This window comes from Arachis stenosperma, chromosome 5 (genome assembly GCF_014773155.1).
Source record: "Arachis stenosperma cultivar V10309 chromosome 5, arast.V10309.gnm1.PFL2, whole genome shotgun sequence".
NCBI classification, from domain to species: domain Eukaryota; kingdom Viridiplantae; phylum Streptophyta; class Magnoliopsida; order Fabales; family Fabaceae; genus Arachis; species Arachis stenosperma.
In genome coordinates this window covers 127,013,265-127,027,286 of record NC_080381.1, presented here as the reverse complement: position 1 = coordinate 127,027,286, position 14,022 = coordinate 127,013,265, and the positions used below count along the sequence as shown (strand labels likewise).

The 14,022-nt window shown below is 34.0% G+C and overlaps 1 protein-coding gene, 1 long non-coding RNA gene and 1 pseudogene across 5 annotated transcripts; all 3 read right to left on the bottom strand.

Annotated features, from left to right (window-relative positions):
• Positions 1–218: 218 nt before the first annotated feature.
• On the bottom strand, positions 219–3,135 carry LOC130983180 (uncharacterized). 4 transcript variants are annotated; one of them, XR_009087272.1, is made up of 5 exons: positions 2,732–3,135; positions 1,984–2,053; positions 1,497–1,651; positions 1,232–1,415; positions 219–712 (listed from the first exon to the last, which is right to left on the bottom strand). It is a non-coding gene; the product is annotated as an uncharacterized LOC130983180 (long non-coding RNA). The 4 variants fall into 4 exon arrangements; XR_009087271.1 differs by having other exon boundaries at positions 1,497–1,747; positions 1,984–2,025; XR_009087273.1 differs by having other exon boundaries at positions 1,984–2,025.
• A 266-nt stretch (positions 3,136–3,401) lies between these two features.
• On the bottom strand, positions 3,402–4,891 carry LOC130981347 (uncharacterized). The gene is made up of 2 exons (XM_057904939.1): positions 4,195–4,891; positions 3,402–4,120 (listed from the first exon to the last, which is right to left on the bottom strand). Exons 1-2 carry the CDS (start codon positions 4,889–4,891, stop codon positions 3,504–3,506), a joined length of 1,314 nt encoding a protein of 437 aa, XP_057760922.1. The 3' UTR covers positions 3,402–3,503.
• A 4,230-nt stretch (positions 4,892–9,121) lies between these two features.
• On the bottom strand, positions 9,122–12,892 carry LOC130981345 (probable cyclic nucleotide-gated ion channel 20, chloroplastic; annotated as a pseudogene).
• Between the last annotated feature and the right edge of the window lie 1,130 nt (positions 12,893–14,022).

The window sequence follows — 14,022 nt, the reverse complement described above, 5'->3', positions numbered from 1 at the left end:
TATAGCTACACTTAATAAGCGTGGTAGTTGATGACTACAAGATATGACTACCTTTAAAAAGCCAGCCATAGCTACATAAACCTTTCACTAGGCCACTCCACACTACTTTCAACATTGTGGAAGCTAGCATAATCATCATTAAATAATTAATCATTATGCAAAAACTAAATCATGTTATCAAAATAAACTTTATATAAAAATACAATCATAAACTGGAACAGGAAAATTGAAAAAAAAAAAAGAAAATAAATTCACTACAAAGTCATTTGCAAAATAAAATTTACAATATCTAAAACACACTACTCAGTTGAGTGTACAGCTTCATCTAAGACTTCATGATTCTATATCTAACAGAACATTTGAAGTGGTCATTATATTCACCATCTCTCAATATCACAATCCGCAAATGGCTCTCGTTGTTACCATAAAACTCAGAAAACATTCAACTAATCTACATAAAGAAATCTAAAAACAGATAAAGATACATTATTTTGGAGACTGTTGAGGAGCATCTTTTGTTCATTGTTTTGATCATTGCAGTCGTAGCTACTACTATCACAGCTGCAGTTGCTACTACTATCATTGCAGCCGTAGCTGCACCCATTTTTACACCATCTGCAGCCTTCATTGCGTCGGCTATTTTAGCGAATGCTGTGACCCTTCCACAAGTATAACTCTCAATGCAAGTGTTGGTTTTCTTGCCATATTTTACCTGCAAAAGAGCAAATCAAATTGATACCAACTTGCATACTAAGTAAGTTTATTACATATTAGCATAGGAATGATATCTTCAAACACAAAGAAACCCACGGTTTTTGACAATCAGCAACATCAATATAAATGCATACCAGCGATAAACCATGAACTTTCAAGGATTGCTATTTAACCCTCTAAAAATGAAAGGCCTTTCTCATACAAAAAATGTGTACAATAGCAGTGATAAAACCATTTTAAAGCTTAATACAAGTATTCACAAAACTTAGTAACTCGATTAATAGAGTGCCTGAAAGAAAGGGGAAACCATAAATCTGCATGTTTAAAGATAAAAGACTACCAATTAGTACACAACCTGTACAATATTATGTAGAATAACAAGAGCTTTTCTTTAATGGGGCAAACTATACTTTGGTTCTTGATGATCCAAGGTTCCCTATGAATCATAGCCATTGAAAATTTTGAACCAATGGCTGATGTTAGCACTTAGAATAGGATATTGAAATAGTATGTTTACCTTCTTAGAAGCCCCCTAATAACAGCCTCATCAAGATTAAAGGGCCTATTTGTAGCAGCGAGAACAAATACACGCTCTTTATCTTTTGTTTGAAGACCATCCCAATTCATCATGAACTCATTCTTCATTTACGCATAGTCTCATGTTTGCCAGGAGTTTCACGTCTTCCTAACATACTGTCGACCTGACACACACATAATATTAAACCAGGAAAAAATACAGAAAAAGATAACAGAAAAGGAAAACACATAAATATGATACTAACCTCATCGACAAAAATAACACTTGGGGCAATCTTGCTGGCTAGAGAAAAGACAGAAAAGATAGAAGTCCCCACCTTAGCCAACTGTCCTTTGCGAAAAAGTTCAGGTCTCCGTAGAGGAAGCATGACCAACTCCTTCAAGGTGTCCTTCACATTTTCTAAAACCCCAATATCATCAAAAGTGACCCCAATATCACTTGGAGGAATCACATCAGCAAGTAGCTCTTTCTCAAATTCATTCTCAATAACCACATCTTGAGCAAAATGGGGAGGGGAAAAAGTAAAACAACAATGTATACTGAATTGAAGAATAGTCCCCATATATTTTAGTAAAGAACCACCATCGAAACAAGTAATTGAAGTTCCATCTAAAAAATATGTTTACGAGGCTACGATGCAAAATTCAATTACAGTTGGCCATGGGTGCTGAAGATTTGATTCAAATAGTAACAAGGACAACAAAAGAGTTGAAAATCAGTGATTATATTACCTTCAGCGATTTCTTTGAATTCTTGTTTTCACCTTTAATGCCCTGCAGAATGTTCAACCCATATTTAAGGCTGACAAATAAAATGTAAAATAAGTGTTACAAGACGAATTTAAGTTCATATAAAATGTAAAAGTAGTGTTTACAGGTGAAGTTAAGTTCACATAATTCTATTTGTTTTGCTGCTTAATTTTCTTAGGTCAATAGGAGGGAGATATATAAATATTATTAGACGTCATAAAAGACTTTTCCCTTTCAGAAGTTGATGATATTAAAAACATTACTAGAATTGAGCCATTGACATCAGTTTAAAATCATATTTCATCTTCCTTCCAATGTTGGCCTTTCAAAGATCTCTAAATAGCATCTAATGGTACAGAGCCAATTTTTCTATGAATCAATATTGGTAAATGAAATTAAGGTCAAATAATGTCCACTGGATAGATTAACTAGCCCAATGCATCATACTACCACACACACACTTTTTCATTGAAACACCAAGTAGAAAAATAATTTAAAGAAAAAAATTAAAACGCATCCACTGTTTATTTTCCATGACAATAAATTCATCAGGAGCATCAAAATCAGTATGCTAAAATTCAAACAGGAGTAAAACTCCCAGGTAATGAACATTCGCTTCACTTCCATTCCACATCACCACAACATCGAGAAACAGCAAAACAGTGAGGGAACCAAAATAATGAACCTTATCACATAGGAACAAAGAAACAATGAGGGAATAAATACGTACCTTGTAGTGTTTATGGTGAGGGTTGACCACCGATTAAGGGAGAGGCAGCGACGATTGAGGGAAGAGCGAGAGAGAGAGGCAACAAAGATAGTGAGAGGGTTTGCGAGATAGAGTGATTGCCGAGGGAGGGCGCACCAATGGAGGGCGCGCTGACAGAGGGCATGCTGACGGAGGGCGCGCCGACAGAGGCAGCTTTGATGGAGGGTTGCGAGAGCGGGTGCGAGGGTTGCGAATCTGAGGAGGAAGCTTGTGATAGAGGGTGCGATAGAAGGCTGGGAGAGAGGGTTCTCAGTGATGAGTTCTTAGTGATGAAGGGTGTTCGAGGGTTCTCGCATACATCATGAGTGAAAGGGTTTTCACTTCTCAGTAGGGTTACCTTCTGAAAACAAAATTAAAGTGTTTGAAGAAAAGTTTATATGGAAAAGCTGGTACACAAATGCAGATATATTGCACACTAAGCTGATATACAAATATGTGGTGTGTTAAAAGTAATAACATTTCAATTAATACATAAGTTATATACAAAAAGGTGAAAAAAAAAACACCAGTACTCCACTACTCCTACAGACCTCCACCAATACCACCTGAATTCGAACCAGCATGCTGAGGACATCGACTAGAGCTATGACCTCTCTTTTGCATAGAGTACACTATCAAGTACCATGCATTTTTTGCGAGTCCATTTCGCTCAGGTAGGGATTGATTTAGGTTGTCCTTTTGCCACTTTCATTAGTAATGGATTACCAATTACCTTTGGACCTTTATATTTAGGCTATGTAACTGGGTCGTCTAACGGTAAAAATTTTACACTGTAAACCTTACGAATTTCAGACATCTTGTACACGTCATTTATATATACTTGCCAGTCAAGACGTTGGTTAGCACAACAAGCAAGCACGTGACGACATGGAAGTCGCTCCACTTGAAAATGACCACAATCACAAACTCGTTGCGCAAGATTAACGGTGAATATTGAACCGTTGTCCATTTCATGAACCTCAAACACTTCATTGTGCTTGTTGAATCGGTTTACCACTATGTTTCCCGCACGATGAAGATTTTCTTTAACCCGTTGAGTGGCAAACTCTGAATAAGTAAATCCATTACGAATATGCTCATGAGCCTCATCACTCTTCCGAGTAAACAACTTATTCAGCCAATAACAAGTAGCTCTAAGTATCGCATTTACAGGAAGATTGCGTGCACCCTTCAAGACCGAATTTATGCACTCTACCATATTTGTCGTCATATGACCCCAACGATAACCCTCGTCAAATGCCAATACCCAACGCTGAAGACCAATCTCATCACACCAATTAGTGTATGCCTCGCCTCGCTCCCGAAGCCTCTCATAGTTTATATTGTACTCCTGTTCTGTTCTAGAATAGCCTACAAAACACCATATTATCATAAGTAGGCACTATAAATTCATTATCAATTGGACTAAAAGTAGTTTCAAATACCTATGTTAATAACAAGCTTATGCAAGTGTGGGGCCTTGAATCTCTTTAAGAAATTAGCTCCAATGTGCCTAATGCAAAACATGTGTCGTGCTCTTGGCGGTGCCCAAGCACCGTCACTACGAGCTATTGCTGCCTGGATGGACTCATGGCAATTAGAGATAATACCCACACCATCTTGAGTAACAACATTTTTTCGCAATTGATGAAGAAAAAAGTCCCACTCCTCGGCGGTCTCACTCTCTACAATGGCAAAAGCAATCGGCACAATATTTTGGTTCCCATCTTGTGCAATCGCAACCAAAAGTGTACCTTTAAATTTTCCATAAAGTCGTGTGCTGTCAACCTGGACTAATGGCTTGCAATGTCTGAACGCTCTAATACATGGATAGAAACTCCAAAATACCCGCCGAAGTATCCTTATGCCGTTTACCTCTTCACTCCCACGATAAATAGGTAGAGTCTCTATTCGAACTCGTGAGCCTGGCATCTTGGCACACATTGCCATGCACCACCATGGTAGAGTCCGATAAGAAATTTTCCAATCACCAAAGATTTTTGCAACACACTTCTGCTTTGCCAACCAAGCCTTACGGTAACTTACAGTATAGTTGAATTTAGATTGAACTTCTGCAATTATAGATTTCACCTTTAGCGATGGGTTAACTTCAACTAATGGCCTGATAGCATCTGCAATCATATTTGAGTCTAACTTGGAATGATTTTGTGAAATCGTTCCAATGGTACACGTGTGTCTGCCATTGTAACTCCGAATCTCCCAATAGCCTTTCTTTCTATTCAAACTAGCTCGGATAAGCCAATCACAACCTTTGTCATACCTCTTACATTTTGCATATAACGTCATAGGCTCAAACGCGTACATCGTGTAAGCAACTCCTCTAGAGATAGTATAATTCTTGATTGCGGAGATCACTGACTCTTTAGAACTAAATTCCATTCTAATACTAAACTCACCATCATTGGCCGCCACAACGCCTTCACAAAACAAATGTGAACTATCATTAGTCAGTCATGGGTAAATAAACCAATGGTAACTATATTGAATAAACATACCTATATTTGCATACTCATTCTCATCTTCATCTTCGTCATTGACTTCATAGTTGGCTTCGAATTCATCTTCACTATCACTGTTATCTTCTTCCCAAACTTTATCCTTAACTTCATCCATGTCTGATTCGTGGTCAATCGCATTTATACCAAGATGTTCAAACTCAACATACAATTCTATCATTGGCAATTGAAATCGACTCTGTTGATAAATATGAAACATTTGCTGTATATTTGTGTCATCAGTGATGGACATTATATGAAACTGCATTAGCTTGCCAAATAAGATGATCGGATTCCTGTACAAAATATTGTTCACTCTCTTTGAAATATGACTTTGTATGCTTCTAGAAAGATTGTTTTGTAACTCCGCAAACGTTATGGTGCATGGAATAATAAGGGAAAACGGATGTGGTATAATCTCACCCTCGTGTGTATGTGGTATAATTTCCTATTATAATACACTCGCAAATTTGCAGTACCTTCCATTGCTTTCGAAAGTCTCAACTTTTTCTTTTCTTTAAACTCACTCTCCTAAATTTTACACCACCAATACTTACCAAAAACTCACGATGCTCGAGAAAGAATGGAGAACAGTTTTTATCGTCAAACCTCCCAATTTAAACATGTATAATAATCAAAACGCAGCTTACGTTTTGCATAAACCAACCGATTAGAAGAAAAAGTTGATCAAAATGACACCTGCATTTTGTCAAAAAAGTAAAAAAAATTAAAAAGTTGCTAAAAAAACAATCTGGATTTTGTAATAAAAATAGAATATGAAAAACGCAACTTGTGAATTACAGGAAAAAAAAAAATTAAAAAACATGGAAAACGCAACATGTAATTTCCCTAACACCATATGCAAACAATTATCCCATGCAGACTCATTTGGACATGTATCAACAAATACTATATGAAAGAAAATTAAGCCCTATTATTTGGTTTAAAGTATTATAGTTATAATAAACAGGAAAAATTGTTAATATATAGGAAATAAGTTACCAAGTTAAAATAAGATACCATAAAATTAATTATATAATCTGACAGAAAAAAAAAAGTACTTATAATATATGTTGGAGATCCACTTATGTCTCGCATGCAAACAAATATTGTGGTCAAATAACTTTCACTAACTATTGACTCGTCTGTAGAGGCTGAAAAGGATCACCATAGAGGTTGAAGATGAGGAAGTGAAGGCGATGGTAAATGGGTATGGGTGAGGGTTGGATTATGATGTTAATTTTGATTCAGGAAATGTAGGTAATTAGGGATAAAGTGAGAGGATGATAATAAAGAGTGTAGAGGATTTTTGAAAAAGAATAATATTTTAATTAAATTTTTACTATAGAAATTTTAACAAAAAGATAAATTTAAAATTTATTTTTAATATTAAAAATAAAATTAAATCGAATTAAATATTGAAAATATTTTTAAAATTTTTAACAAATTTAAAATATATATATATATATATATATATATATATATATATATTACCCCATAAATATCTAAGCTATAAATTGGTTGTGGTGAATGGCCATTAGTTTCTTAAATTTATATTGAAGGAAGATTTTAGTGGCCGTATAACGACATACACAACAGCAGATAATTAGATATGAGAAATGTTAGGGCCAGCAATTTTGATGTTTTGTAACCATCAATAGTATTTTTGATGGTGTGAGATTACATCTAATGGTATCTAATGGTGGGAGATCTATCACTTTTGTTTTGATGGTTAAGTGCTGGCCAAAAAATACAAAAGTTGCTGGCCCCTAGACTTTTCCATTAGATATTTATAAGTTTGTAGGCTGTTATTTTTATTTACAACTTAATTATAATATTATATAACATAATTATTAATGTTATCCCTAAATATTTCAAAACTTTTTGTTTGGATGTCTTTTCTTTGATAAAAAGTAGATACTAACTTAAATGTTGGATGGAAAAAATAAGGTACATGATGATAAAATAAAAATAACTAAACGGTCAAGAAAAAATATATTAATACCTAAACAACCTAGTAGTTAAGTATCTCAAATTGATTATATGTTGTAGTAGTCATACCTGTAGTAGGCACACCAATATCGTCAATGTTGTCAACTTCATCTTCTTCCTCATTTTCATCCTCATTTGCATCAACAATTTTATAATTTGCTTCAAATAAGTCTCCATTTTTACTATTGTTTTCTTCTCATTCCATGTCTCTTTCCTCATTTATATATGGATCATCCTTTTTTTTGTTACTAGTCAACTGTTCAAAATAAACATACAGCTCTAAATTAATATTTGAACTAAATTACATTCACAAAGATACTTCATACATATTGAGTTCATCAGATATCGAATTATTTGAAATTGTATTAATCCACCAATTAAACACTTATATAAAATATCAGCGACAAAATTTTTTGAAATAAAATAAATAATTTATTTATTCCCAAATTAAATTAAACAAATTTTATTTACAAATATAATTTTTTTTTTTTGGAATTATGCAATAGATCGGGGCCTCCCACCAAGTTTAGAGCAAAATGGGGATAGCTGACACCGATCTGCATGCAAATCAAGAAAGTATTTACTTGATTCGGAAAAAAATTAAATAAAAAATAAAATTATATGTTAGAATTAAACTAAAAATTAATTGTTATTGATTTTATTAAAATTTAAAATGATATGTTAATGAGTAATATGAGTCAACAAATAATCTTTTGTAGTTAAAAATAAAAAGATCAATTTCTATTCATTCAAAAAATAAATTAACAAATTGAAATAATAAAATTCAAAATGTTGTGACTTTACTAAAATTTAATATTAAATGTTATTGACGTCATTAAAATCTAAATTTATATGTTAGTGAGTAATCACAATAATGGAGTCATAAAAAAATCTTTTTGTATTTAAAAATAAAAAAACTAAAATTTGTATTAATTTAAAATAAAGATACAAATTAGAAAAAAAAAATAATGACCATGGAGTTGTCAGCTAAACTCGGCCAAAGATTGGGTCAGCAATGAGCTGGCTGAGGGGAAAATCCAGTTCCCCTCTTCGGATCTGTGTGTTTTCTACCGGATCCAGTGATATTTTTCCGATTTGCATACAGATCGGTGTCGATTATCGCGATTTTGCTCTAAAATCGGTGGGTAATAACCTGATCTACGATGACACAATAATAAAAAATTGTATATTTATAGACAAAGTTGTATTAATTTATTTCAGGAATAAATAAAATTATTTATTTTGTTTCAAAAAAAATTTCTACCACTAACCCTCGTCAGAATGAGCTACTACTATACCTTGACAAAGTCTCGCAATCAAATCTCAGATTGACAATCTCACAATTATAGTACACTTTGTAATCTAACCCTACTTTCCATTTTTCCTTCGGAGCACCCACTGTTTTTTTTAATGCTTTTATGGATAACTCAACTCAAAAATAAAGAATATAGAAGATTCGAACAAAATAAGTCTGACCAAAAAATTAAATAAATAAATAAATAAAGACTGATAAAAAAAAAGACCCAAAACAAAATCAACAAAATAAATAATAGTAAATAAATAAAGAAGACAGTGGTGTTTGAACCAACCGTGATGATATATACTCAGTGGTCACCGAAGAAATTCCTCATCGTCTTCGCCGCTGCTTCTTTCGTTCTTTCTCTCTATCTCTCTCAATTACAGATCTAGATCTATGAAGAAGTTCTCCTCCCAGCTAGTGCATTATATAATATAAAATTTCTATTAAAACCCTAAAAGCCACCGCACCTACAAACGCAACCTGCGAGAAACCCAAAAAGCGACCGTACCTGCAAAACGCAACCTGCGTTTTGCGAAAATGCATAACGTCCACGTCAGCTATTCATTTCCAAGTTACAACAGTTGTCTTCCATATTGAAAATTTTCAGACTACAATTTTGTCCTTTATTATTTACACAATTACACGTTTGTATGCGGTAGTGATACTCGCACTCTGTTTTAATTTTAAATTTTAAACAGCAGAATCAGCACGACTTAGACGTTTCTTCCTGTATCTCCATGCAACTTGAATACGAATTGCAGATAAGGATCTCCAATAAGGTGATTCATACCTACAATAACAACACCGTTAGCAAATGAACCATGGATTTGAATTCATAAATTGAAGCTTGATACAAATTTAATGGAGAAAAGAGATGTGACCTTAAGGCTCCTTGAACACGCGGACTCCGCAAGAATCTTGTGAAAAGGAATGTGACTTCTTCAAGGCCGGAGGCCATGGCTAAAATGACTCGACATTTGTTAAGCACCTCACTGTTCTGTTGCTAAGCAGCCTTTGTCCTGGAAGCCTTACTGGAAAATCATATTGATAAAACATGCTGCTAATTATTCCCATTAATATATTATTTGTTAAGTCGTCTTAATTTTCTTCTTACACTCATAAATCAAAGTACCTAGATGAAATTTGAGCTTCTTTGGATGCTGCAATTGAGTTGTTTAAAAATTTTAAATAAAAAAAATTTCTCTTTTTTAATGTGCTTAATAAATTTTTTAATTGTAAAAATAAAAATATTAATATTTTTTAAATTACAATTTACATTATTTTTACATAGATCTTTTTATTAAAAATTATTTTAAAATAATAAATAAATAATATTTTTATATTTTTATACCCAAATATATAATTGTCAGAATCAAAACAGTAATTCAATTGGTTAAGTTATTAGATCACTAGGTTACTAGTTCAACTAGGGGATCACAAGTTGAACTAATTGACTCAATCCCACTTAAATGAAAATATAATCACACAATAAAAAAAATCTTAAAATGGTGTACATGATGAAAGTCATGACACCACCTTAAAATCCTGTAAGAAAACAAAAAAATTCAATCAATTCACAAAGTCTATTATCTAATCACACTATCGCATAACCTATTAGTAGAATTGGAATTAAAACAGAAGCATTCCAACCATGGTTCTAAAAACCGGACTGGCCTGTCGAACCAAACCAATTAGAACCGGAAGCCTTTGCGGTTCAGTCCATCAGGAGAAACTACCATTTCAAAAACCATATAAAAATCGTTGAACCAGCCGGTTTACATGAAATGTCGTTTTATGCTTGGTTTAAAAAAAAAAAAAGAAAAGCAATCTGATTCCTTCCTTGTTCCAGTGACCCAGCCCCTCTCTCCTTTTCTTTCCTTCACAATTCAGAACCTTGCACTACCCTCAACCAAAAAAAAACCTAGCCTTCTAGCCTCCACCACTGCCACCGCAAGGAGTGGGACACTGCAGCCATCCATCGCACTCAGGAGCTTCCCTCTTCGTCCTGTCGGCATGCTCCAAAGCTCCAACCCCTGTTCACTCTCACCGATCACAGCTTCTTCCTCGAGGTCAGCCGGGTTCGTCATCTTCGTCTTCTTCCTTTTAATCTCTTTGATATGTTCTGCCCAAACAGAGCCTTAATTTGACTAATTTGCTTGTGTATGATTAAACCTTGTTACTTTATGAAAGAATGAACTACTTAACATTCTAGAGCCTTAATTTTCTTGTACCAGAGACAATTTTTTTATTTATACCCAATATAATTTGAAGGTAGCTTGTTAGGTTCTCTATTTTGTTTGATTGTGATGTATTTAACTTGGTGTGAGTATTTTGTGATGCTATGGAATAGAACAGAATGTGTCAGATTGAGCTAAAAGTAGGGTTATATTTGGAAGATAATTATTCATGTTTGGATGTTTGTATTAGAGGCAGCCAAAAATTAATTTTGATTTAATGATGCCACAGGTTTTGGAGTTATCATGTGCTCTGGCACTTATGTAATTTGATGATTGCCTATTACTGCTACTTTGAATGTTCATTCAGCGTGTGGCAATGGTTAGCCTTTATGTTTGTGAATTTGAACTTGATGGATGATTATATAATATACTTCTTGGTAGTAACACTTTTGTTTTATCTAAAGAAATGTCACTGTCTTTTGAACAAAATTGAACCGATCACTGATTTTCTATATTTCACTCATTAGTATATATTAGTTGAATGAATCAGATCATTTGAGAATTTAAAGGAGCTGAAATTTGATAATGATATATCACAAAATAGAATTCATTTGAGAATTTGAGATATAACAATAGCAAAATTTTATAGCAGTATCTTGTCATGAATTTTACAGAAAAATTATTGTTGTAAATTGTGTTTTATAAGAATTGTTAGGTTTACTATATGGATACTCATGGTCAGTCATGGATATCGTAGCTAGCTACCCAGAGATTTAGTAATTGCTTATTCATCATCATATCATGTTCTAATTTTCCCTCCTATAAATGTGTGTAAAAAAAAAAAAAGTGTAAAAACAGCAGCAGCAGAAGCATTAGAACATCTAGAAAATTAAAACAGATGCATTAAAAATCTAGAAGTTAGAATTCTCCCTGGCCATATTCAGCTATGAGAAAATTTAAACAGCACTACAACATCACAGCATTTCTCATATGCAACTATGAGGAAATTAAAACAGCATTCCAGCATTTTCACAGCATCAAAGAGCAGCATTTTCAATGAATGAACAGAAATTAAAACAGAAGCATTAAAACATTATAAACATTTTCAAATTTTCTATTCTAAACCTACATTAAAACAAAAACAATCAACTATTAAAAATTAATATAAAATAACTAAAAAAAAATCAAAAGCTCACCTCTACACTGCAGAAGCAGAACCCAAGTCACAGCAGAGAAGGTGGAGGCACGTCAAAGAACACTGCAGGGACAGACGAGTCACAAGGCGGGGCAATGAAGGCGACAGACGGAGGTGAGCAGAGCAGCACACACGGAGACGAGAAGATGAGCCGGCTAGAGGCGAGTACAGACCGTCGAGAGTGAGAGGCGAGCACCGGCGAGAGAGAGGCGAGCATGGACCGGTCAGAGTGAGAGGTTGAGAGCTCTGTGACTGGCCGAAAGTGTGAGAGCATGAGGTTGGGGAAGAGAAGGGGGTGCCGTCCAAATTAGAAATTAGGGTTTTACTTTTTCTTAACATGAAACGATGTCGTACCCCCCCCCCGCGCGGGGGTTTAAAAGATAAAAGCGAACCGGTCCGGGTTTTTGAAAACTGTCAGTTCCCCGGTTTTGGTGAAAACCTCCCAGCTCATTGGTGAAAACCTCCCAGCTCAAACCAGTTCGCACCGATTATGCACGTTCTCTGGTCCTGGGACCGATTTGAAGCCATTGGGTGACCTCTGACCGTCCAAATCGGTCCGGTTACAATACTATCCAAATACAATTAATAAATGAAAAAAGATATCAACTAAAAAAAATCTTATCTTAGAAACAAAATCTTTGTATTCATGTACATCAATCTATGAGTTTACTAGAAACGTTGTTAATTATTGCAATTTCTAATGAATCTACTCTTCAATAAAAATGTTCTTTTCAGGTTTGTTATTATACGATGTTCTAGATACCATGTAAAAATTTCTTTACCACAAACATCCCTTCAGATACCGAAAGTTTTGTTCCATCTTTTCCTATGCTCTTGAGCTTTTTTCGCACTGCAAATATCATCTTATCTACTAGAACCACCCATACTCAATATTCTACTTCTTTTTATGTATTTATTTTGTCTTAATCTCTCACAAACGGCATCTAGGATAGGTTCATCCATTGAAGCAACAATTTTTTTTTTTAATTTCTCACACCATCTTGGTAGGCCAATGACCGATTTTTTAGTTATTATGAATCATATTTACTAATCAATAATTACACATACAGAAATCCATCTAAAGAGTTTTTTAATTTAGATATGATGCCGTTGATGGAGTTATGCAGCGATATGGTGATTATTGGGGATTAACGGATTTGTGACGGCTGAGCAACAGAAATCGGTGGCACCGATTGGAAACAAAGAAATCGGAGGCACCGATTTCAGGTGGGACAGGGTGCACAAATCGGTGGCACCGATTTGCGTTCTTTCGCCACGTGTCACGCATGCAGTTCACCCGTGACCCCTTGCAACAAAAGAACCCCCTCATCCGCGTATCCCTTTCACTCTCTTTCACTCTCTTTCACTTTCGTTTCCCTCTCACTCTCTTTCACTCTCTTTCACTTTCCTATCCCTCTCTTTAGCACCTTCACCGGATCCCTTTCACTCTCTTTAACTTTCATCTCCCTCTCTCAACCCCACCTCAACCCCACTAAATCTTTGCTGCACACTATTGTTGGACAACAACAGGTTTTGAAAAGAATTCAAAGAAAATGCCAAGAAGACGGAAAATTAAAGAAGTAAATCAACCAGAACTTCACATTGTTAATTATCTTGGAGATCCAAATTATATAAGTTTTTATTTTTAAATAATCTGATTTAATATTAATAATAGTGATAAATATTAAATTTAATTAGAAATATATATTGTAATAGCATTAGGTAGAGATTAATTAAATCATATATGTATGTATGATTTTATTATTAGGTGGTTAGAAATAGAAATTAAAATTGAAATTAATCATGTATGTATGTACATATATATATATATATATGTATGTATGTATGTATGGATGTATGATTAGGTGGTTAGTAGTAATAGAAATTAAAATCGAAATTAATCATGTATGTATGTATGTATGTATGTATGTATGGTAAGCTGTAAATAATAATTTTTTTTTTAGTTAATGAACTAATGAAATCAGATACTGTACATGCTCCCCTAAAGTAGATTGTAGTTATTATTAGTAGTAGTAATTGAGTTTAATAATTTATTATGATTAATAATTAAAATTTAATAAATTATTTTATTT

What these genes read in the sequence shown, in the direction of transcription:
- LOC130981347 (XM_057904939.1), bottom strand. Translation starts at nt 4,891, where the DNA reads ATGATTGCAGATGCTATCAGGCCATTAGTTGAAGTTAACCCATCGCTA. An exon ending in TAAGCTTGTTATTAACATAG is followed by an intron (nt 4,121 to 4,194) that starts GTATTTGAAACT and finishes GGTGTTTTGTAG; the next exon opens with GCTATTCTAGAACAGAACAG.